This window comes from Schistocerca cancellata, chromosome 5 (assembly GCF_023864275.1).
Source record: "Schistocerca cancellata isolate TAMUIC-IGC-003103 chromosome 5, iqSchCanc2.1, whole genome shotgun sequence".
In the NCBI taxonomy this organism is placed as follows: Eukaryota; Metazoa; Arthropoda; class Insecta; order Orthoptera; family Acrididae; genus Schistocerca; species Schistocerca cancellata.
In genome coordinates, this window is record NC_064630.1 from 150,472,571 (window position 1) to 150,497,919 (window position 25,349).

Genomic DNA, 25,349 nt, shown 5'->3' on the forward strand with positions numbered 1-25,349 from the left:
TTCTTGAAGAAATCGTCCAATTTTTCTGAAATTATAATCATTTGTTTGCCTGTACATGTACATCACATATGCCGATTTCTGTCCCATTCGGATAATTCCTTCGTGATGCGTATTTTGATTTGGTCTTAGAATGCAACGTGCTGCGTCCTCCCGGCCAAGAAATCCCGGTCATAAATTTCCTTTAATACCCCAAAAGATTGTAATTTTTTAAATAAGCGTTGTTCACTCTTTCGAATCGCCGGCAGGACGTCTTTATCTAGGCAGCGGCCATAACCATGCACAAACAGTAAAATTTTTCAATCTTGGGTGCAGTTTTTATTATGTCTGACTTTTGCTTTTTTGGCTAACAAGAGTATTTGATCAGATGATGGCAGTTATCCAAAACGCAAAATCAAGATCAGAAATAATAAAGTGCAACCACGACTGAAAAATTTTGTGCGTCTGTATACCCTCTTTCGCCCTGATGACGACAGTGACGCGTTGTGACTTGGACTGCACTATGCACCGAAAGTGTTGGAAGCCATTACGGTCCATGAAGCCACAACCGCAGTACTCAGCTCATGGATACTGGTCAGAGCTTGGTCGAAGGCACGCACATCTCGTACGACATCCAGGATGTGCACACCAGAATTGAGGCCATGTCTGTGAATTGCTGCTGAATCCATTCTGAGACATTCGTTAGAGCACAGGTGGTGTACAGGTCGCCTGCAAGTAAGTGCAAGCCTGGGCTGTCAGCGGTAAACAAAGCGGCAGAATGGAGCAACAGCTCACCTCGTCCATCGGTCGCAGTTCTCACAAGGGAACCTCCCCATCGCACCCCCCTCAGATTTAGTTATAAGTTGGCACAGTGCATAGGCCTTGAAAAACTGAAAACAGATCAATCGAGAAAACAGGAAGAAGTTGTGTGGAACTATAAAAAAATAAGCGAAATATACAAGCTGAGTAGTCCATGCGCAAGATATGCAACATCAAGGACAGTGTGAGCACAGATGCGCCGTGGTCCCGTGGTTAGCGTGAGCAGCTGCGGAACGAGAGGTTCTTGGTTCAAGTCTTCCCTCGACTGCAAAGTTTACTTTCTTTATTTTCGCAAAGTTATGATCTGTCCGTTCGTTCATTGACGTCTCTGTTCACTGTAATAAGTTTAGTGCCTGTGTTTTGCGACCGCACCGCAAAACCGTGCGATTAGTAGACGAAAGGACGTGCCTGTCCAATGGGAACCGAAAACATTTGACCGCAAGGTCATAGGTCAACCGATTCCTCCACAGGAAAACACGTCTGATATATTCTATATACGACACTGGTGACGGCATGTGCGTCACATGACAGGAATATATTGTCGACCCACCTAACTTGTACACTTGGCGAATGGGTAAAAAGATTCTTCTACCTTGCCCGATTTAGGTTTTCTTGTGGACGTAATAATCACTCCCAAAAAAGTGGTGAAAACATAAGAGTTTGTCACATAAACTGCAACAAATGAATGCAACAGTTTCACAGTCGCACAGTTTTCCCTGTGCTCTGTCAAAACACATGTTTTTAACGTTTTCAAATTGTTCCCTGTGTAGACCGTCAAATCCTGCATATGTCCAAGCAAATCTGAACATGTCCTGGAATTTTGGAGAGCGAAGTTGATTATGTGTGATTGCTTGAACTTTGATAATTGTCTGAAAATAAATAAATTAAACTTTTCAATCGAGGGAAGACTTGAACCAAGGACCTCGCGTTCCGCAGCTGCTCACACTAACCACGGGACCACGGCGCTCCTGAGCTCAGACTGTCCTTGATGTTGCCTATTTCCGCATGGACTACTCAGTTTGTGTATTTTGCTTATTTTTTTCATAGTTCCACACAACTACTTCCTGTTTTCTCGATTGATCTGTGTTCAGTTTTTCAACTTATAACTAAATCTGAGGGGGGTGCGATGGGGCGGTTCCCTTGTCAGAGCGCAGCGAGATGGCGGACGAAGCGAGTTGTTCTAATAGCGGGCATTCAGTGACAACTGTTTTAGTGGTACAATAGGTCATCTATATCTTTTTGGCGATTATAATGGTCATGCGAAATGTTTAATATGCCGTAACACAGGGTGTTAAAAACAATCCATATTAGTGACTATTCCAATAAAGCCTACTTATAGAGTTTCAGCAGCGGCTTCAAATGATGACTTTTGGAATACACTCTACGTATCGCTCCCGTGGGAATCATGAGGACAAGATTAGACTGATTACAGCACGCGTAGAGGCTTTCAAAGAATCATTATTCCCACGCTCCATATGTGAATACAACGGGATAAAATCCTAATAACCGGTACAATGGGACGTACCCTCTGCAGGGTATTTCACAGTGGTTTGCAGAGTGTAAATGTAGGTATCTTTTGACGAAAGACGTCCCAATATTTGCAGCAGGTAGCTCATCAACGAAATTATTCTGCTGTGAAATCACCTGTCACATTTCTCAAAAGATACACTCCTGGAAATGGAAAAAAGAACACATTGACACCGGTGTGTCAGACCCACCATACTTGCTCCGGACACTGCGAGAGGGCTGTACAAGCAATGATCACACGCACGGCACAGCGGACACACCAGGAACCGCGGTGTTGGCTGTCGAATGGCGCTAGCTGCGCAGCATTTGTGCACCGCCGCCGTCGGTGTCAGCCAGTTTGCCGTGGCATACGGAGCTCCATCGCAGTCTTTAACACTGGTAGCATGCCGCGACAGCGTGGACGTGAACCGTATGTGCAGTTGACGGACTTTGAGCGAGGGCATGTAGTGGGCATGCGGGACGCCGGGTGGACGTACCGCCGAATTGCTCAACACGTGGGGCGTGAGGTCTCCACAGTACATCGATGTTGTCGCCAGTGGTCGGCGGAAGGTGCACGTGCCCGTCGACCTGGGACCGGACCGCAGCGACGCACGGATGCACGCCAAGACCGTAGGATCCTACGCAGTGTCGTAGGGGACCGCACCGCCACTTCCCAGCAAATTAGGGACACTGTTGCTCCTGGGGTATCGGCGAGGACCATTCGCAACCGTCTCCATGAAGCTGGGCTACGGTCCCGCACTCCGTTAGGCCGTCTTCCGCTCACGCCCCAACATCGTGCAGCCCGCCTCCAGTGGTGTCGCGACAGGCGTGAATGGAGGGACGAATGGAGACGTGTCGTCTTCAGCGATGAGAGTCGCTTCTGCCTTGGTGCCAATGATGGTCGTATGCGTGTTTGGCGCCGTGCAGGTGAGCGCCACAATCAGGACTGCATACGACCGAGGCACACAGGGCCAACACCCGGCATCATGGTGTGGGGAGCGATCTCCTACACTGGCCGTACACCACTGGTGATCGTCGAGGGGACACTGAATAGTGCACGGTACATCCAAACCGTCATCGAACCCATCGTTCTACCATTCCTAGACCGGCAAGGGAACTTGCTGTTCCAACAGGACAATGCACGTCCGCATGTATCCCGTGCCACCCAACGTGCTCTAGAAGGTGTAAGTCAACTACCCTAGCCAGCAAGATCTCCGGATCTGTCCCCCATTGAGCATGTTTGGGACTGGATGAAGCGTCGTCTCACGCGGTCTGCACGTCCAGCACGAACGCTGGTCCAACTGAGGCGCCAGGTGGAAATGGCATGGCAAGCCGTTCCACAGGACTACATCCAGCATCTCTACGATCGTCTCCATGGGAGAATAGCAGCCTGCATTGCTGCGAAAGGTGGATATACACTGTACTAGTGCCGACATTGTGCATGCTCTGTTGCCTGTGTCTATGTGCCTGTGGTTCTGTCAGTGTGATCATGTGATGTATCTGACCCTAGGAATGTGTCAATAAAGTTTCCCCTTCCTGGGACAATGAATTCACGGTGTTCTTATTTCAATTTCCAGGAGTGTAGTTGTAGGTTTGAAACCTTTTTCTGAAGGTGTCTATTGATTGTCATGGAGAGGGAGAAACTCCTTTGCATTTTTGTGAAGAACACGATAAAGTCTTTTCTTCAGTTTCCCGATGGTAGCACAGGCCACTTCATAAGCACAGGCCACTTCATAGTTGATCGTTAAAACATAAGGGAGAACATCAAACCAAATAACCCCTTCAGAGTGGCTCAGTGGTTGAGTGCAGATCTTTGTATTGGAGCCACTTTGGCAACTTGCAAGTCGCTAACTTACTCCAGTTACTCAACCGGGGAAAGGGAACCTACAGTCTAACGTGGAATCCAAACAAGAGTCGTTTCTGGGGACTCCTCACATCGTAGAGTGGTGAACTTTACCTTACAGGCAGACCGAACATTTCTGTGGTTCGATCGGAATTCTGTCCCGCAACCTCTCGTTTTCCAGGCACTTTACCGCTAAACCACCAAACCCGAGGAGGACTTCACTTAAAGCTGTACTGTAACTGCGTCGCAACAAATGTGTACATAAACCTGAGGGTCTTGCAAAAGAAAAAGCAAGTAAATCGAGATATTCTAATGAAATGCACAACCGTTTTTCGAATGTAATTCGGTATCTGTTTGATACATCAAATGACGCTATTTTCACTTAAAAATTACGAGTTCAATACAAGGTTACAGATTCTAAAATGGCTGACATGTTGGAAACATAGCTTCACAGGTTTTCTACCTCTTCCATCTTCTACTACTTGACTTTAAATTTCTATTTATCTGCCTGTTTTGTTTTATAAGAGTGTGTTAGTTGCTCCTGCTTTTATTTAACCTAAGTCACGCGTTTCGGTTGTCTGAATTTTTATAGGCAAATGGCCTTGATGGTACGAAACATGGAGGGCGAACTTACTCACAAGGAACAGGCGCCAGTTCGAGAAAGTTGCCTGCTGACAAAATGAAGTTCACACTGATTTGACAACATTCGGTTTATTGTACTTTAACCACTAGCAAGATTATCTCTACTAGCCTGATCACACTCGCTTTACAACCGCTTTTTGAATCGCGCTTGCCGTTGCTGGTAAGTTCCTCATGGTCGTCCATAATTTAAAATCATCCACTCATTATTCACATACACTATTGGCCATTAAAATTGCTACACCAAGTAGAAATGCAGATGATAAACGGGTATTCATTGGACAAATATATTATACTAGAACTGACATGTGATTACGTTTTCACGCAATTTCGGTGCATAGATCCTATTAAATTAGTACCCAGAACAACCACCTCTGTCCGTAATATCGGCCTTGATACGCCTGGGCATTGAGTCAAACAGAGCTTGAATGGCGTGTACAGTTACAGCTGCCCATGCAGTTTCAACACGATACCTCAGTTCATCAAGAGTAGTGACTAACGTATGTGACGAGCCAGCTGCTCGCCCACCATTGACCAGACGTTTTCAATTGGTGAGAGATCTGGAGAATGTGCTGGCCAGGGCAGCAGTCGAACATTTTCTGTATCCAGAATGGCCCGTACAGGACCTGCAACATGCGGTCGTGCATTATCCTGCTGAAATGTAGGGTTTCGCAGGGATCGAATGAAGGTTAGAGCCACGGGTCGTAATACATCTGAAATGTTCACTGTTCAAAGTGCCGTCAATGCGAACAAGAGGTGACCGAGACGTGTAACCAATGACCCCCCTTACCATCACGCTGCGTGATACGCCAGTATGGCGATGACGAATACACGCTTCCAATGTGCGTTCATCGTGATGTCGCCAAACACGGATGCGGCCATCATGATGCTGTAAACAGAACCTGGATTCATCCGAAAAAATGACGTTTTGCCATTCGTGCACTCAGGTTCGTCGTTAAGTACACCATCGCAGGAGTTCCTCTCTGTGATGCAGCGTCAAGGGTAACTGCAGCCATGGACTCCGAGCTGATAGTCCATGCTGCTGCAGACGTAGTCGAACTGTTCGTGGAGATGGTTGTTGTCTGCCAAACGTCCCCATCTGTTGACTCAGGGATCGAGACGTGGTTGCACGATCCGTTACACCTATGCGGATAAGATGCCTGTCATCTCGACTGCTAGTGATACGAGGCCGTTGGGATCCAGCATGGAGTTCCATATTACCCTCCTGAACCCACCGATTCCATATACGGCTAACAGTCATTGGATCTCGACCAACGCGAGCAGCAATGTCGCGGTACGATAATCCGCAATCGCGATAGGCTACAATCCGACCTTTATCAAAGTCGGAAACGTGATGGTACGCATGTCTCCTCCTTACACGAGGTATCACAACAACGTTTCACCAAGCAACGCCGGTGAACTGCTGTTTTTGTATGAGAAATCGGTTGGAAACTTTCCTCATGTCAGCACGTTGTAGGTGTCGCCACCGGCGCCAACCTTGTGTGAATGCTCTGAAAAGCTAATCATTTGCATATCACAACATCTTATTCCTGTCGGTTAAATTTCGCGTCTGTAGCACGTCATATTCGTGGTGTAGCAATTTTAATGGCCAGTAGTGTAATTACTCTTCCACCAGTTAATGACCTTTCTTACCTATCACGTACCGCACACAATCGCAATCACCTCCTAAAGAAGGCTCAGGTGGGTTTGACACTTACTTGCCAAAGCAAACTGCGGGCACCAAGTGGTACCCTCCTAGTACAATGGGTCTTCCCCATCAGCGACCCTAAGGACTCGCTGCATCCAAGAGGCGTTAAGAGTAGTAGATCGTACAGGTGCGAGACAGGGTCGATATCTGCATCCTTACAAGTAGCTCCACATCTGTGGACCACTCTGCCCACTACACTCTCGACGTTGTCTGCTTGGGGTGATATAAAGAGACGTCACAGATAACCTTACAGTCTTAACGGTTTCGGCGACAAGAGAAGCGGTGCAAAACTGGATTGCGAACTTCACATTTCTCTTACTACAGTTGACTTGCTTGAAATGTTTAGCCGATCCTCTTGTCTGGATATGTGGCTTCGTCAATCTTTACAATTTCTTCTCCGAAGAAATAATGCTGGTGAGAGGAACCAAAAAATTACTATCTCTCTCACTTGAAATAACTCGGTACTCTCACGCTTTCAGTTCAGCTCAGGTGTATTTTCCTTTCCACAAGTTTCATATAAGCATACAAACTCTTGAACGTCAACTACACCGATACCCATTACATACAATTGAATATAATCACAATTGCCTGGTTTTAATAACCAAATAATTTATAGACGTCCCATGCGTCTTGTTTCGTTCAGAGCTAAGACATGAAGTAAGTTAAAAGTCTATTGTCAAAATGTTCGTTTTTCTTTTTTTTCAGCAATCACATTCACTAACACAGCAAAGAATAGCATTTAATTATTCCGTGCCCTCTGACACAGCGTCTGGTCGATATACATTAAGAAATAGATAGATTCTCACATACAATAGCGTAAGTGATTTCAGAGACTATCTGTTAAGAAATACACTCCTGGAAATTGAAATAAGAACACCGTGAATTCATTGTCCCAGGAAGGGGAAACTTTATTGACACATTCCTGGGGACAGATACATCACATGATCACACTGACAGAACCACAGGCACATAGACACAGGCAACAGAGCATGCACAATGTCGGCACTAGTACAGTGTATATCCACCTTTCGCAGCAATGCAGGCTGCTATTCTCCCATGGAGACGATCGTAGAGATGCTGGATGTAGTCCTGTGGAACGGCTTGCCATGCCATTTCCACCTGGCGCCTCAGTTGGACCAGCGTTCGTGCTGGACGTGCAGACCGCGTGAGACGACGCTTCATCCAGTCCCAAACATGCTCAATGGGGGACAGATCCGGAGATCTTGCTGGCCGGGGTAGTTGACTTACACCTCCTAGAGCACGTTGGGTGGCACGGGATACATGCGGACGTGCATTGTCCTGTTGGAACAGCAAGTTCCCTTGCCGGTCTAGGAATGGTAGAACGATGGGTTCGATGACGGTTTGGATGTACCGTGCACTATTCAGTGTCCCCTCGACGATCACCAGTGGTGTACGGCCAGTGTAGGAGATCGCTCCCCACACCATGATGCCGGGTGTTGGCCCTGTGTGCCTCGGTCGTATGCAGTCCTGATTGTGGCGCTCACCTGCACGGCGCCAAACACGCATACGACCATCATTGGCACCAAGGCAGAAGCGACTCTCATCGCTGAAGACGACACGTCTCCATTCGTCCCTCCATTCACGCCTGTCGCGACACCACTGGAGGCGGGCTGCACGATGTTGGGGCGTGAGCGGAAGACGGCCTAACGGTGTGCGGGACCGTAGCCCAGCTTCATGGAGACGGTTGCGAATGGTCCTCGCCGATACCCCAGGAGCAACAGTGTCCCTAATTTGCTGGGAAGTGGCGGTGCGGTCCCCTACGGCACTGCGTAGGATTCTACGGTCTTGGCGTGCATCCGTGCGTCGCTGCGGTCCGGTCCCAGGTCGACGGGCACGTGCACCTTCCGCCGACCACTGGCGACAACATCGATGTACTGTGGAGACCTCACGCCCCACGTGTTGAGCAATTCGGCGGTACGTCCACCTGGCCTCCCGCATGCCCACTATACGTCCTCGCTCAAAGTCCGTCAACTGCACATACGGTTCACGTCCACGCTGTCGCGGCATGCTACCAGTGTTAAAGACTCCGTATGCCACGGCAAACTGGCTGACACTGACGGCGGCGGTGCACAAATGCTGCGCAGCTAGCGCCATTCGACGGCCAACACCGCGGTTCCTGGTGTGTCCGCTGTGCCGTGCGTGTGATCATTGCTTGTACAGCCCTCTCGCAGTGTCCGGAGCAAGTATGGAGGGTCTGACACACCGGTGTCAATGTGTTCTTTTTTCCATTTCCAGGAGTGTAGATACGGAACATGCTCTACACAAACAGTACACATTTTACCTAAGTACTTCTAGTTAACCGCAAGAGAGTAACTTTTTTTAGTTTTGCAGAAGATGATTTTAGTTTTTTCAGAAGGCGAATGTTATTAAAGAAACGGAAATTATTATGCAGAAAACTGAGAGTTAACCCCGACTGTGTAGCGGCAGCTATACCTAGCCTCAGTCACCCTAGAAATCACAGTTGCAATAATAGTTTTTGGTATTATGTAGTGAGTGTATTTGCAAACGTAACACACGTGATTCGCAGGTACGTGGAGGCGCAATGCGAAGAGTTGGCGGCAGTTCTCAGCCCGCAGAGGCTCCGGCTGCTGTGGAAGATGCTCGGAAGGCACTTAGCAATGTCGAGATCGTAAGTACTGCCACGATTGCTCCATTGCTCCATACACAGGGTGGGAGGTCAGAAACAATCTGTAAAGCTTGTAAAGGTGTTGCAGGGGAGGTTGTACTGTTAAAAAGAAATTCGTTTCCCAGTTAATTAGCATTGAAGTTTGCCGGAGATGATGTTTTTCGTTTGGTTTCCTAAAACCGTACAAGAGAGCGATACAAACTTTGGACATGAGGCGGTAACAAGGATCCAACTGGGCCAAAGGCTGAGCAGTCTCGTGCACTATCATCTACGATATGAGAACAACTGACAGTATTCTTGTATCTGGCGAACCTCTTGAATATGTGCGCGCAACAGCCCGATTGGCTAACTTCATTACTAATTAATTTTGAAACGGGGCAACGTACCGAATTTTTCTTAACAATTATTTCTCAGCACAACCAGCCTTGCAACATCCTGTTTCTGACCATCCTGTATAAGCTTTGTATCTGATGGGTCCTAGAGTATGAGAGCTGACAGTTTGTACAAAGGATCGTGAAATATTGTTAAATACCATCTATGTTGGTGAGCATGATTAGTGTACAACGATTGTTGGACGATTGGAATACATAAAACATACGGCAGTCTGTTGGCGATCATCTAAAGTGGCCAGTGCGATGTGCGACGTGGGAGGAAGATAACTCCGTTCTGTTAGTAAACATTTTCGTGTGAGAGATTATATACAGCTGGAAAAAATGCAACCCCCTCATGGACAAGACCATTTTATTGAAAAGTGAGTTGAATGGTATTTCATCATTGGAGGAGTATATGATAACAAATTCAGACCAAATGAAACACACATGTCACAGTAAAGAGTGCTCACATAGTTGCATCAGTACGCAGCGTACCCCTCTCTGACGGCAAAAGTGCCGAATGACATCCTGAGATAGATTGTCCTAAGCACTTTGCACCTTTTGTTACAATTCGGCCAGGGTTCATGCAGGCCCTAGAGGACGAGTAAGTTCCCACTTCATCCTGTCCCATACGTGTTCAAATGTGTGTGAAATCTTATGGGACTTAACTGCTAAGGTCATCAGTCCCTAAGCTTACACACTACTTAACCTAAATTATCCTAAGGACAAACACACATACCCATGCCCGAGGGAGGACTCGAACCTCCGCCGGGACCAGCCGCACAGTCCATGACTGCAGCGCCTTAGACCGCTCGGCTAATCCCTCGTGTTCAATTGGCGAGAAATATGGCGATCTTCCTGGCCAGGCCAGTTCTTGTACTCCACGAAGAGCCGTGTGTGGACGTGCATTGTCTTGCTTAAAGAGAACTTCACCCTCCTGTCGAAGAAATGGCAGTAGCGCAGGGATAGCAGCCTGTGAAATTTAGCAGACACTGGTTACCGTATCCTGCAGAAAAACCAAATGTGATTGTAAGTTGTAACGGATGGCCTACCGCACTATGGAGCCGGGGATGGGACCTACGAGTCGTGGGCGAATGCACCCCCAAATAGGCAACTCACCAGGTCTGTGCAGTATGCGTGAATGTCCATCACCCACAAACAGAAACTACTCTAATCACTGAAGACGACAGAGCGCTATCCGACCGCCGATGTCCGTGACAAGTGAGTCACTATAAGCCGTTCAGCATAAGAATAAACCTGATGTAAACATTGCACTACGTATTCTTCCGCGTTTGCTGGAACCTCTTTGGATTTCAGTTACACGTGGGACTGCAGCCAAGCTGTCTCGAGTAGTGTACGTTTTCTGCTGTGCGTTACGTGCACATCGACTTATCGATAATACGGCACAACAGCTTTAGCGGCGCATTTAACTCAGCGCTGGCCGGTCAGCTGATACAGTGTTGCAGTGACTTGGCCAGCTGCAATTCACACGTAAAACGAGACGAGCAGAGGAGCAATTCAGCTTCGAATGTCATTTAATTTTTATGCAGCATGAAATAATACACTGCAAATCTCCCACAATACGCTCCTTAGACGACTAGACGAAAACCACAACACGTTATCGTTTTTAGCTAACGTACAATTGTAACTAAAAACAAGAATGATGAAAATTCCTGACTTAACCACAGGATAATTTTTCTGCATAAGCTGTGTATAACGTAAGAGAGTATTCAAGGATTTCGCCGTATAGTTAAATATTGAAGCCATTTGAAGGTATTACTTACAGTCAGTCGTCTGGTAATCTCTTAGCTCTTTCGTTATCCGAATGCGAGAAATACATTTCAATTCTGGAAGCCTCACCTGCTACGTGGATAACGAGCCTATCAACAACAGAATCCACGAAGCCAACCAGGCGCAGCATTTTCTCTTCTTCTTTCGTGACGATCCGTTCTATATCCCGCCAGCGTTCGGCAGTGACGTGTGAAAAAGCTGCGTGCTTTAATTCCGTTACGTCTGGCAGCGCAACAGTCTTGTTACTTCTCGAACCAAATCCCGCACCTTGGCTCCAGATCAGTTCTGTTGGGTTCATATTGTGATGGTACAGAGCAAATGTAAAAATGCAGCATCTGTATGATGTGCTCGATGCTGTAAAAATGATTGTCTTTCATGTTTCTACGGTACTTATCTACCTCTTTGTTATAAAACGATGGACATAGTCCAAATAAAGAGGATTTTGTTTTTAATTTTTGCCTTGAAAGTTAAATTGTTATGTTATATTAATTTAAACAACTTTTATGAACAGTGTTTCATAAAACATCGATAATTAAGAATTTGTATTAAAAAAAATAGGAGTGCGGGTAAGCTACTACAAACAGCATAATTAACGCATTATTGTGGCCAAGATAGACATGAAGCCCACGCCTACTACAGTAGTACAAGTTTATATGCCAACTAGCTCTGCAGATGAAGAAGAAATTAATGAAATGTGTGATGAGATAAAAGAAATTATTCAGGTAGTGAAGGGCGACGAAAATTTAATAGCCATGGGTGAATGGAACTCGAGAGTAGGAAAAGGAAGAGACGGAAACATAATATGGGAATATGTATTGGGGGTAAGAAATCAAAGAGGAAGCCGTCTAGTAGAATTTTGCACAGAGCATAACTTAATCATAGCTAACACTTGGTTCAAGAATCATAAAAGAAGGTTGTATACATGGAAGAATCCTGGAGATACTAGAAGGTATCAGATAGATTATATTATAATGGTAAGACAGAGATCTAGGAACCAGGTTTTAAATTGTAAGACATTTCCAGGGGCAGATGTGGACTCTGACCACAATCTATTGGTTATCAACTGTAGATTAAAACTGAAGAAACTGCAAAAAGGTGGGAATTTGAGGAGATGGGACCTGGATAAACTGAAAGAACCAGAGGTTGTACAGAGTTTCAGGGAGAGCATAAGGGAACAATTGACAGGAATGGGGGAAAGAAATACAGTAGAAGAAGAATGGGTAGCTCTGAGGGATGAAGTAGTGAAGGCAGCAGAGGATCAAGTAGGTAAAAAGACAAGGGCAAGTAGAAATCCTTGGGTAACAGAAGAAATATTGAATTTAATTGATGAAAGGAGAAAATATAAAATTGCAGTAAATGAAGCAGGCAAAAAGGAATACAAACGTCTCAAAAATGAGATCGACAGGAAGTACAAAATGGCTAAGCAGGGATAGCTAGAGGACAAATGTAAGGATGTAGAGGTTTATCTCACTAGGGGTAAGATAGATAACAACCTACAGGAAAATTAAAGAGACCTTTGGCGAAACGAGAACCACTTGTATGAATGTCAGGAGCTCAGATGGAAACCCAGTTCTAAGCAAAGAAGGGAAAGCAGAAAGGTGGAAGGAGTATATAGAGTGTCTATACAAGGGCGATGTACTTGAGGATGTAGATGAAGACGAAATGGGAGATACGATACTGCGTGAAGGGTTTGACAGAGCACTGAAAGACCTGAGTTGAAACAAGGCCCCAGAAGTAGACAACATTCCAATAGAACTACTGACGGCCTTGGGAGAGCCAGTCCTGACAAAACTCTACCATCTGGTAAATAAGATTTATGAGACAGGCGAAAACCCCTCAGACTTCAAGAAGAGCATGTTGTTGTTGTTGTGGTCTTCAGTCCTGAGACTGGTTTGATGCAGCTCTCCATGCTACTCTATCTTGTGCAAGCTTCTTCATCTCCCAGTACCTACTGTAACCTACATCCTTCTGAATTTGCTTGGTGTATTCATCTCTTGGTCTCCCCCTACGATTTTTACCCTCCACGCTGCCCTCCAATATTAAATTGGTGATCCCTTGATGCCTCAGAACATCTCCTACCAACCGATCCCTTCTTCTGGTCAAGTTGTGCCACAAACTCCTCTTCTCCCCAATCCTATTCAGTACCTCCTCATTTGTTATGTGATCTACCCATCTAATCTTCAGCATTCTTCTGTAGCACCACATTTAGAAAGCCTCTATTCTCTTCTTGTACAAACTATTTACCGTCCATGTTTCACTTCCATACATGGCTACACTCCATACAAATACTTTCAGAAATGACTTCCTGACGCTTAAATCTATACTCGATGTTAACAAATTTCTCTTCTTCAGAAACGCTTTCCTTGCCATTGCCAGTCTACATTTTATATCCTCTCTACTTCGACCATCATCAGTTATTTTGCTCCCCAAATAGCAAAATTCCTTTACTACTTTAAGTGTGTCATTTCTTCATCTAATACCCTCAACATCACCCGACTTAATTCGACTACATTCCATTATCCTCGTTTTGCTTTTGTTGATGTTCATCTTATATCCTTCCTTCAAGAGACTGTCCATTCCGTTCAACTGCTCTTCCAAGTCCTTTGCTGTCTCTGACAGAATTACAATGTCATCGGCGAACCTCAACGTTTTTATTTCTTCTCCATGGATTTTAATACCTACTCCAAATTTTTCTTTTGTTTCCATTACTGCTTGCTCAATATACAGATTGAATAACATCGGGGAGAGGCTATAACCCTGTCTTACTCCCTTCCCAACCACTGCTTCCCTTTCATGTCCCTCGACTCTTATAACTGCCATCTGGTTTCTGTACAAATTGTAAATAGCCTTTCGCTCCCTGTATTTTACCCCTGCCACCTTCAGAATTTGAAAGAGAGTATTCCAGTCAACATTGTCAAAAGCTTTCTCTAAGTCTACAAATGCTAGAAACGTAGGTTTGCCTTTCCTTAATCTTTCTTCTAAGGTAAGTCGTAAGGTCAGTATTGCCTCACGTGTTCCAGTATTTCTACGGAATTCAAACTGATCTTCCCCGAGGTCGGCTTCTACTAGTTTTTCCATTCGTCTGTAAAGAATTCTTGTTAGTATTTTGCAGCTGTGGCTTATTAAACTGATTGTTCGGTAATTTTCACATCTGTCAACACCTGCTTTCTTTGGGATTGCAATTATTATATTCTTCTTGAAGTCTGAGGGTATTTCGCCTGTTTCATACATCTTTCTCACCAGATGGTAGAGTTTTGACAGGACTGGCTCTCCCAAGGCCGTCAGTAGTGCCAATGGAATGTTGTCTACTCCGGGAGCCTTGTTTCGACTCAGGTCTTTCAGTTCTCTGTCAAACTCTTCACGCAGTATCGTATCTCCCATTTCATCTTCATCTACATCCTCTTCCATTTCCATAATATTGTCCTCAAGTTCATCGCCCTTGTATAGACCCTCTATATACTCCTTCCACCTTTCTGCTTTCCCTTCTTTGTTTAGAACTGGGTTTCCATCTGAGCTCTTGATGTTCATACAAGTGGTTCTCTTATCTACAAAGGTCTCTTTAATTTTCCTGTAGGCAGTATCTATCTTACCCCTAGTGAGATAAGCCTCTACATCCTTACATTTGTCCTCTAGCCATCCCTGCTTAGCCATTTTGCACTTCCTGTCGATCTCATTTTTGAGACGTTTGTATTCCTTTTTGCCTGCTTCATTTACTGCATTTTTATATTTTCTCCTTTCATCAATTAAATTCAATATTTCTTCTGTTACCCAAGGATTTCTACTAGCCCTCGTCTTTTTACCTATTTGATCCTCTGCTGCCTGCACTACTTCTTCCCTCAAAGCTACCCATTCTACTGTATTTCTTTCCCCCATTCCTGTCAATTGTTCCCTTATGCTCTCCTTGAAACTCTGTACAACCTCTGGTTCTTTCAGTTTATCCAGGTCCCATCTCCTTAAATTCCCACCTTTTTGCAATTTGTTCAGTTTTAATCTACAGTTGATAACCAATAGATTGTGGTCAGAGTCCACATCTGCCCCTGGAAATGTCTTACAATTTAAAACCTGGTTCCTAAATCTCTGTCTTACCATTATATAATCTATCTGATACCTTTTAGTATCTCCAGGGTTCTTCCATGTATACATCCTTCTATCATGATTCTTAAACCAAGTGTTAGCTATGATTAAGTTGTGCTCTGTGCAAAATTCTACCAGGCGGCTTCCTCTTGTCCACAATAATGCGTTCACTATACTGTTTGTAGCAGCTTACTCGCGTTCCTATTTTCCTATTCATTATTAAACCTACTCCTGCATTACCCCTATTTGACTTTGTGTTTATAACCCTGTAGTCACCTGACCAGAAGTCTTGTTCCTCCTGCCACCGAACTTCACTAATTCCCACTATATCTAACTTTAACCTATCCATTTCCCTTTTTAAATTTTCTAACCTACCTGCCCGATTAAGGGATCTGACATTCCACGCTCCGATCCATAGAACGCCAGTTTTCTTTCACCTGATAACGACATCCTCTTGAGTAGTCCCCGCCCGGAGATCCGAATGGGGGACTATTTTACCTCCGGAATACTTTACCCAAGAGGACGCCATCATCATTTAATCATACAGTAAAGCTGCATGCCCTCGGGAAAAATTACGGCCGTAGTTTCCCCTTGCTTTCAGCCGTTCGCAGTACCAGCACAGCAAGGCCGTTTTGGTTATTGTTACAAGGCCAGATCAGTCAATCATCCAGACTGTTGCCCTTGCAACTACTGAAAAGGCTGCTGCCCCTCTTCAGGAACCACACGTTTGTCTGGCCTCTCAACAGATACCCCTCCGTTGTGGTTGTACCTACGGTACGGCTATCAGTTTAATAAGTCACAGCTGCAAAATACTAACACGAATTCTTTACAGACGAATGGAAAAACTGGTAGAAGCCGACCTCAGGGAAGATCAGTTTGGATTCCGTAGAAATACTGGAACACGTGAGGCAATACTGACCTTACGACTTATCTTAGAAGAAAGATTAAGGAAAGGCAAACCTACGTTTCTAGCGTTTGTAGACTTACAGAAAGTTTTTGACAATGTTGACTGAAATACTTTCTTTCAAATTCTAAAGGTGGCAGGGGTAAAATACAGGGAACGAAGGGCTATTTACAATTTGTACAGAAACCAGATGGCAGTTATAAGAGTCGAGGGGTATGAAAGGGAAGTAGTGGTTGGGAAGGAAGTGAGACAGGGTTGTAGCCTCTCCTCGATGTTATTCAATCTGTATATTGAGCAAGCAGTAGGTATTAAAATCCATGGAGAGGAAATTAAAACTTTGAGGTTCGCCGATGACACTGTAATTCTGTCAGAGACAGCAAAGGACTTGGAAGAGCAGTTGAACGGAGTGGACAGTGTCTTGAAAGGAGGATATAAGATGAACATCAACAAAAGCAAAACGAGGATAGTGGAATGTAGTCGAATTACGTCTGGGGATGCTGAGGGAATTAGATTGGGAAATGAGACACTTAAAGTAGTAAAGGAGTTTTGCTATTTGGGGATGATGATGGTCGAAGTAGAGAGAATATAAAATGTAGACTGGCAATGGCAAGGAAAGCGTTTCTGAAGAAGAGAAATTTATTAACTTCAAGTATAGATTTAAGTGTCAGGAAGTCGTTTCTGAAAGTATTTGTATGGAGTGTAGCCATTAATGGGGGTGAAACATGGACGATAAATAGTTTGGACAAGAAGAGAATAGAAGCTTTCGAAATGTGGTGCTACAGAAAAAGATTAGATGGGTAGATCACATAACTAATGAGGAGGTACTGAATAGAATTGGGGAGAAGAGGAGTTTGTGGCACAACTTGACAAGAAGAAGGGATCGGTTGGTAGGACATGTTCTGAGGCATCAAGGGATCACAAATTTAGCATTGGAGGGCAGCGTGGAGTGTAAAAATCGCAGAGGGAGACCAAGAGATGAATACACTAAGCAGATTCATAAGGATGTAGGTTGCAGTAAGGACTGGGAGATGAAGAAGCTTGCACAGGATAGGGTAGCATGGAGAGCTGCATCAAACCAGTCTCAGGACTGAAGACCGCAACAACAACAACATTTCAAATGAAAAAGAATTTCGCGTCCAGTATGTAATTAGAAACAACAAGACGTGTATTATTCATAAAAAATAATGATGAGTTTCATAACTACGAAATGTAGGTATTTCAAATTGAACGTGAAGAAAAAAATGATACTGGGGAAATTTGAACAAACGCATGAAATACCGCGTTTGTTTTACATTCCATTATACTATCTACTGCGCTACACGTTCAATGTGAGTTTGTGTATCAACTGCATTTTTCCTCCAGTATCTATCATACAGATCATATGACATCTCTTCATATCTTTTAACGTATTCCGTCATTCCCTCCCGCTGCACATCTTTGTGTACTCTCTTTTGCTCCCTGTTTTTACCTGGCATAGTTTTAAAAAATCCAGTGTTACTCTAGAATAGCGGGTGTAACTTCTTCACAAGAAGACTCTTTCGAAGGAACAATTTTGCACCACCTTACTAACTAATGTACACGCAAAAAGAAGGGACTCACCACGAAGGAATTATACGGGAAGGACGGAAATCGGCGTGTATGAGGTACATGTAGAGGCAAACAAATGATAACAATTTCAGAAAAACTGGTTGTCCCGTTCATACAGACACACAAATTATTACAGTTTCAGCAAAAATAGATTATTTATTCAAGAGAACGAGCTTCGCCATTGAGCAAGTAAGTAACGCGTTGGCCCCCTTCTGGTCCTTATGCAAGCAGTTCCGTTAACCAAGGATTTCTATTAGCCCTCGTCTTTTACCTATTTGATCCTCTGCTGCTTTCACTATTTCATCTCTCAAAGCTATCCATTCTTCTTCTACTGTATTTCTTTCCCCAGTATTTGTCCCTAATGCTCTCTCTGAAACTCTCTACAGCCTCCGGTTCTTTCAGTTTATCCAGGTCCCATCTCGTTAAATTCCTGCCTTTTTGCAGTTTCTTCAGTTTTAATCCACAGTTCATAACCAATAAATTCTGGTCAGAGTCCACATCTGCCCCTGGAAATTTCTTAACAATTTAAAACCTGGTTCCGAAATCTCTGTCTTACCATTACGTAATCGATCTTAAATCATCCAGTTTCTCCAGGCCTCTTCCACGTGTACAACCTTCTTTCATGATTCTTAAACCGAATGTTGGCTACGATTAAGTTAAGCTCTGTGCAAAATTCTACCAGGCGGCTTCCTTTTTCATTCCTTACCTCCAGTGCATGTTCACCTACTACTTTTCCTTCTCTCCCTTTTCCTACTCTCGAATTCCAGTCACCCATGACTATTAAATTTTCGTCTCCCTTAATGATCTGAATAATGTCTTTTATCGCATCATACATTTCTTCAACTCTTCACCATCTGCAGAGCTAGTTGGCATATAAACTTGTACTACTGTATGCAATTGGCAGAGCTGTTGGATGTCCTCTTGACGGACATCGTGCCAAATTCTGTCCAATTGGTGCGTTAGATCGTGGTGGGACCCACCCAAAATCCTCCAGACGTTCTCAATTGTGGAGAGGTCCGGCGACCTCGTTAGCCAAGGCAACGTTTGGCAAGCATGAAGACAAAACAATAGAAACTCGCGTCATTTGTGAGTGGGCAATATCTTGCTGAAATGTAAGCCCAGGGTGGCTTGCCATGAAGGGAAACAAAACTGGCCATAGAATAGCGTCGATGTACCATTGTGCTGTAAGGGTACCGAGGATGAGAACCAAAGGGGTCCTGCTATGAAAACAAAAGAGCAGCCCAGGCCATCACTCGTGGCTGTCGGACCATACGGCGGGCGACATCTAATTAGTATCCCACTGCTGTCCAAGGGGTCGCCGGGGCTCAGTTCGAAGCGGAACTCATAACTGGAGACAGTTCTCCACCACACAATGAGATTCCAGGCCGAAGACGTGTCTGGAGTCGCCCCAGACAGCGATGGGATACGAACCTGCATGTTGCCCACCATACGGCACCACAGCCGCGAGTAATGGTCTGGGTTGCCAACTCCTTTCATAGCAGGACCCCTTTGGTTGTCATACTTGGCACCCTTACAGCACAGAAGAACGACGACGATATTCTATGCAAGTTTTATTGCCCTTCATGGCAAGCCATTGTTGGCTTACATTTCAATAATGCCAGCCAGCACACGCCAGAGTTTCTACTACTTGTCTTTGTGCTTGCCAAACCCTACCTTGTTCAGCATGGTCGCCGATTTCTTTCCAACCGAGAAGATCCAGAGCATTACGGGCAGGATCCTCCAACCATCTCGGGTTTTTAAGGTCTTACGCTCCAGCTGGACAGAATTTGGCACGATATCCATCAGGAAGACATTCACCAGCACTGCCAATCAGTGCCAAGCTGAGGAACTGTGTGTATAAGGGCCGGAGGTGGACCAAGGCGTTACTGACTTTCCCAGTTTGTGAAAGTCTTGAACAAACCGTCCAATTTTTCTGAAATGGTAGTCATTTGCACGTCTGCACATGTGCATCACATCTACCAATTTCTCGGGTAATTCCTTTTTGTATTACAGTGCATTTCCGCTATTGTTCCACCTACAAGCGATTGTAAGTCATTGGTGCATTTCAAATCCACAAGCATTGTTTCATCCAGATGATTGTATCACTGGTTATCTCTTGTGTAGTGAAAGGCTATTACGTTCCAAGATTGACACAAATCTGCACTTCGTATTTTTCTTCATATTTTTCCTGGACTTTATCCCGTACCTTCACGGAGTCGGCATGTTGACTTTTGGGACTTGCAATATTAACGATAGAGGATGGCCAGATGCCCTACAAATTTACATTTCATACAGTATCAAGGGGACTACACAGCAATCAGACTTTCGTAATTTTTTTATATTCAAGGTACGTGAAGTTAACAATTCAAATACACCTCTCCCAAAGCAGTTCGCAGAAAATCGACTTTAAGTTTACCGATCGCTTTCAGTATGCTAAAGTAAGGATGGTGTTTTTTTAGACAAGCAGTGTGCCTACATGGTAGAGTGGTCACTTATTGTGTGGGGCCTAGGTTCGAATCTTCGTGAAACCACATTTAATAACATGAGTACATGTTCTATGAGCATATGCATGAAGCATAAAAAAGATAAAAATATGTAATTCTTAATTTGTTTCAATTATACTATATTCATTGACAATTTTTTATCTTAGACCAGTAATTAAGAATTTTTGTTTACAATGCAAACTTGATTTTTATGTTTTAATTCTATAATAAGAAATAGGAAGACGTGAATTTCTCATAAAAATGACAATTAGCTGTATTGATGTTGTTTGATGAGTTTGATATTTAAATGATGGAGATATTCGATGATGATCGAATGATCGATTCGAATGATGGAGATCTGTCTGAACCAAATACGTGCAAAGGTGACGATGGGAAATCGGGTAACTGAGGGATTTGAAATTGTGACAGGACTCAGGCAAGGAGATGGGTTGTCCCCTATCCTGTTCAACTTTGTCCTCGAGAAGATCGTACGCGAGACATTCTAAGAGAACGAAGGGATTGAAATCGAAGGAAAGACACTGGCAAACTTAGACTATGCAGACGATATCTGTTTTCTCTCTAGGTCGGAAGAGGAGTTGGAGCAAATGACCAAAGCACTAAAGGAGGCTGCCAGCAAATTTGGGCTAAACATAAACGAAGCAAAGACAGAGCACCTCGCTATGACGCGTGGTCATTGTCAGACTGCTGGTCATCTACAATCACTGCAGGTTGGGGACCAGTCCTACAAGAGAGTGCATGAATTCAAATGCACAGGGGCGCTTTTCACTGAGAACTCGTCGTGTGAAGCAGAGATCAATGCCAGAATACAAGCAGGAAACGGATCTTACCACAGCCTAGCACAACTGCTTCGGTCCAGATATCTCTCCAGACAGTTCAAGATTCGACTGTACAAAACCCAGATCCAGCCTGTTGTTCTATATGGCTGTGAGACATGGAGTATGCGGAAACAGGACTTCCATAAGCTCCTTGTTTTTGAGAGAAAAGTGCTTCGGAAGACCTTCGGTCCGGTTTTGGATTCAGATACGTTGGAATGTGGGAATGGAGGATCAGATACAACCAAGAGCTTGAGGAACTATACCAGCGGCCCAACATAGCAGGAATTGTCAAAGCCAAACGAATGCAGTGGGCCGGCCATGTGGCCCGGATGGAGGATCACAGATGGCATCGGAAGCTCCTGGATTTCACACCTACAGGAAAGAGACCGCCAGGGAGACCCAAGAAGCGTTGGAGGGATGGACTACATGAAGATTTAAACCAAGTGTCAATAGATGTGGACGGATGGCGGATAGCAGCAATGGACAGAATACAGTGGAGGAGGGAACTTGTAGATGCGTGCGGTCCACTGGGCCTGATCACGTCACTGCTACCGACCGGTTTGATGTGGTTTGGGTGAGTTCCCACACTCTAGTGCAATGCTGACCTGGCGATACACTTTCTCCAACCAACCCAAAAAATGTAGCTTCCAATACGTATTTTATTCAACTTTAGTTATGCCAGTAATAATTTAAAAAATAGAGTGTATGAAACTGATGCAGTAAACCCATAAACATTGTCATATGTGACGTTTTATATGCAAAAAGTGTTGCACACATCATCAAATTTGAATAAGTTTTTTTTTGTCTGTTCCTTATTTCTCCATTTCAAACAGCATTAACATGGCAATTTTTGTTGGTAAGCAAAAGGATTTTCTCAATCGTTCTAACTTTTTGTGCGTTTAAGATTTTTAATATTTAGTGTCAACCAAAAATTTCTGGAATATGAATAAATTTTATGTGAATATTTTCTAGTTGTTTTCATAGCTCATTGTGTACGATGGACTTAATGATATGAGGATATAATTTTAGATCGTTAAACCAAGCAGATGACATCCATATTCATATTAATGATACAAGATGATTATCTTTGCATATAGTACTGAAATGTGCTTAGGGTTTTGGTGTCAAAGTAATCTTCATTAAAAGTAATAATAGATAACTATCAGTCACTTGAGCTGCAATAATTTTAGATGCAATAAGTTTTGCGTGTTCCCTGTCAAATGTAGTTCTTGGGGCAAGACAAATTTTTAAATTCATCCAATCATTTATATAAAAAACGGCAATCTTAATACTTTGCCCCTCTCTCGGATAAAATTCTGCTCACGCACTTGGTGGAGGTATCCGTTTTCGTTGTACGCCACGGTCATCGAGAAAGTCATTGCCATCAAAGATACAGAACGCGAACCTTCTGCAAGTAGGTAAAGGAACAATGCCATATAGTCCTGACTGTAGGACAAATCGCAGTTATTCGCTCCATGGTCCTAGTTGCGCTGGACGTAATTTATTCAATGAAGATTTATATTCCTCTTCTTTACCTCTTTGTTGCTAACGTCTTGGATGCGGCACTGAAAGGCTTCGTCTCTTCATTGCTTAATTATTGCTGCAAGGAAATATAACAATGCAACTTCTTCTTTTTTGATTAATATGCGAACGCCTTTCGTATATTCTCCATGTATCGTCCGTCAACTCATACAACAAAATATCAAGCTTCTGCCAAATAAAACGTCCGTCATTACATCTTTACATACAAGTCTACCCAAAGAACGAATGAATATGGATGACATTTAATTTGAGTTCAGTATTCTCCGAGGACTTCGTGCTTCTCTAAAGTAGGCTGGCGATGGTAGTAGCAAAGTTACTGCGACTTTTGTCCCATATTGAAGACATGCTTTCTTACTCGACGTGTAAATAAGATAACAAATCCACACAATATTTTTGCTCTCATCTGCAACGACTTGTTTTATGGTTGTCCTCTGGGGTGGTAGGTAACATCACATCTCATAGTGTGTAGATTAGTTTGACGCACAGACGGAAACCTCCTGGAAGACAGTACCTACTCCGTTTTCCGTGATGCAACAGCCATTGCCCACAAGGAAATTCAGCAGTCTCGTACTTATAAGTTTTGTTCTCCTGTCACAGTCTGATTTGCACAGTATTTTACGACACATTGATTTTCCTGAAACTGAAAGCTACAGTCTTAGACACAAAACATGGCCGCCAGCCGGCCACCGCAAGTCCGAATCATTCACTTAAAGTAGCCAATAAATCGGTCACCCTGTAGAATTCAGATTTCGGTCATTTGCGGGATTTGGCAATATTGTAGAATATGTAAGAGCCTGGAGGAAATGTTGTCTCTCTCTAAAGCTGTTTCCATGGTGTATGAGCTCCTGGTCTAGCAAAGTTTAAGTGGCAGGTTTATCTGGCGCCACTTTGTATTTCGCGTGCGTTATGGGGTCATGGTGCGGCCCCGTCTGCAGGGAGGTTTGGGCCTCCCTGACATTCGGGTTAAGGCTTCTGCCTTATTCATCCGTCGCACCGTGTTAACGTGTCAACGCGCCCCCCCAGTCACTTACAGCTCGCCTTTATGACTGTATCCGACCTGCGAGTTTAACACCTCCAGTAGATATTGGTAGGATTAGTTATAAATTACGGCACCTCAAGGAATTTTTTCTTGAGGTCAGTTATTTACGAGTAAATATCCTTTCCCAAGCGAATCTCTCCCTAAAAATGCTGTTAAGCCGCTGACCATTTCCTCATAGTATTCCCTCTGTGGAAGCCCTGTCGCCGGAAACGAACTGGAAGATTGTTTGGTCTAACATCAGCCTCCCGATTTTCCCGATGTAAATGGCGTCCTCGTGGTACCAAGTTGTTCATGATATTGTACCTACCAACGTGCGACTTTTTCGTATTGGCCTCAGTGTAACGGATCGCTGCAACCGTTGCCATGAAACTGATACATTATCTCCTCGGGTGACTTCCTGCGGTCATGCCCATTGGAGATGGCTTCGCCGACAACTGGCTTTTCTCCTCAGGACGTCGGAGGCGGCTATCTCGAGAGAGATTCTCGTGCGTCCCGATTCAACCTTCTTTCCTCGATCGAAGAACAATACCTTCATGTGGCTTGTTGGTCATTATATCCACTACGTGATGGTGAGTGGATATGACGCAGATCTGTGTGCCTTTTCCCAGTATATGGCCACCGCACATTGGACGTGGCTCCGGATGCCCCGGTATCATGAATTTTTTTCTAATATGTTGTATCTTGTTTTTCATCGACAAGTCGTTGGATGAGTTGCCATGCCCCTTTTTTATAATTTTTTTCATATATATATATATTTTTTTGTGGACACTTCTATGGATTTAGATGTTCCACCATGTAGAAGTGAAGGAACAAAGAATGTGTGGGCACGTTAAAATTGACGCCCCATTCCTTCATATAAGTTTTTCTGATTTCACCCCTTTGTTTTTGTCGAATTGACTTCTTTTGTTTTATTTTAATTGATTGCCTTCGGTAAGTACGTTGAAAAAAAAAGGAGTGAATATTTTCGTTTTTTGAAGGAATACACTGCCATTTGAGTGTATAATTTCGGTGTGTTTCCTGTGTAGTAAAAAGTTAAAAAAAAGTGCTAATCGTCACGAATTCTAAGCTTGTAGTCGGATCTTAAAAAAACAAATGTAAAATTGCGAAATGTAGCCACGAAGTCGCGAGTTCGACTCCACATGTTTCCCTAGTTCGTAAACCGCATTTCTGCTAAAGTTATCAGTCTGATGGAACCTCAAACGTAATATTCTTCATTTTCTAACCCACCAGTAAGAGCAAAAACTTCCAGAAACAATTTTGCGAATCTGCTCGCGGCTACGTCAAAATCAGAGCAGTATCCACTGGGCAGTTTACCCGCCGCACCGCGGCCACAGGCTGCCGACAACCAGTGACCTCAAGAAAAAATTCCTTGAGGTGCCGTAATTTATAACTAATCCTACCAATATCTACTGGAGGTGTTAAACTCGCAGGTCGGATACAGTCATAAAGGCGAGCTGTAAGTGACTGGGGGGCGCGTTGACACGTTAACACGGTGCAACGGATGAATAAGGCAGAAGCCTTAACCCGCTGTCCGACCAGGTGACCGAGGGCCGGCTTTATGAGCCCATTTAACTTTGTTGTTTG

At 44.1% G+C, this 25,349-nt stretch overlaps 1 protein-coding gene across 1 annotated transcript in view; it reads left to right on the forward strand.

The window, feature by feature from the left end:
* LOC126188408 (trichohyalin-like) overlaps nt 1–25,349 on the forward strand; it is a 69,771-nt gene that overhangs the window by 21,085 nt on the left and 23,337 nt on the right. The window contains exon 2 of the mRNA XM_049930010.1: nt 9,040–9,141. Within this exon, the coding sequence (XP_049785967.1) occupies nt 9,040–9,141 (102 nt within the window). The remainder of the gene's footprint in view (nt 1–9,039; nt 9,142–25,349) is intronic.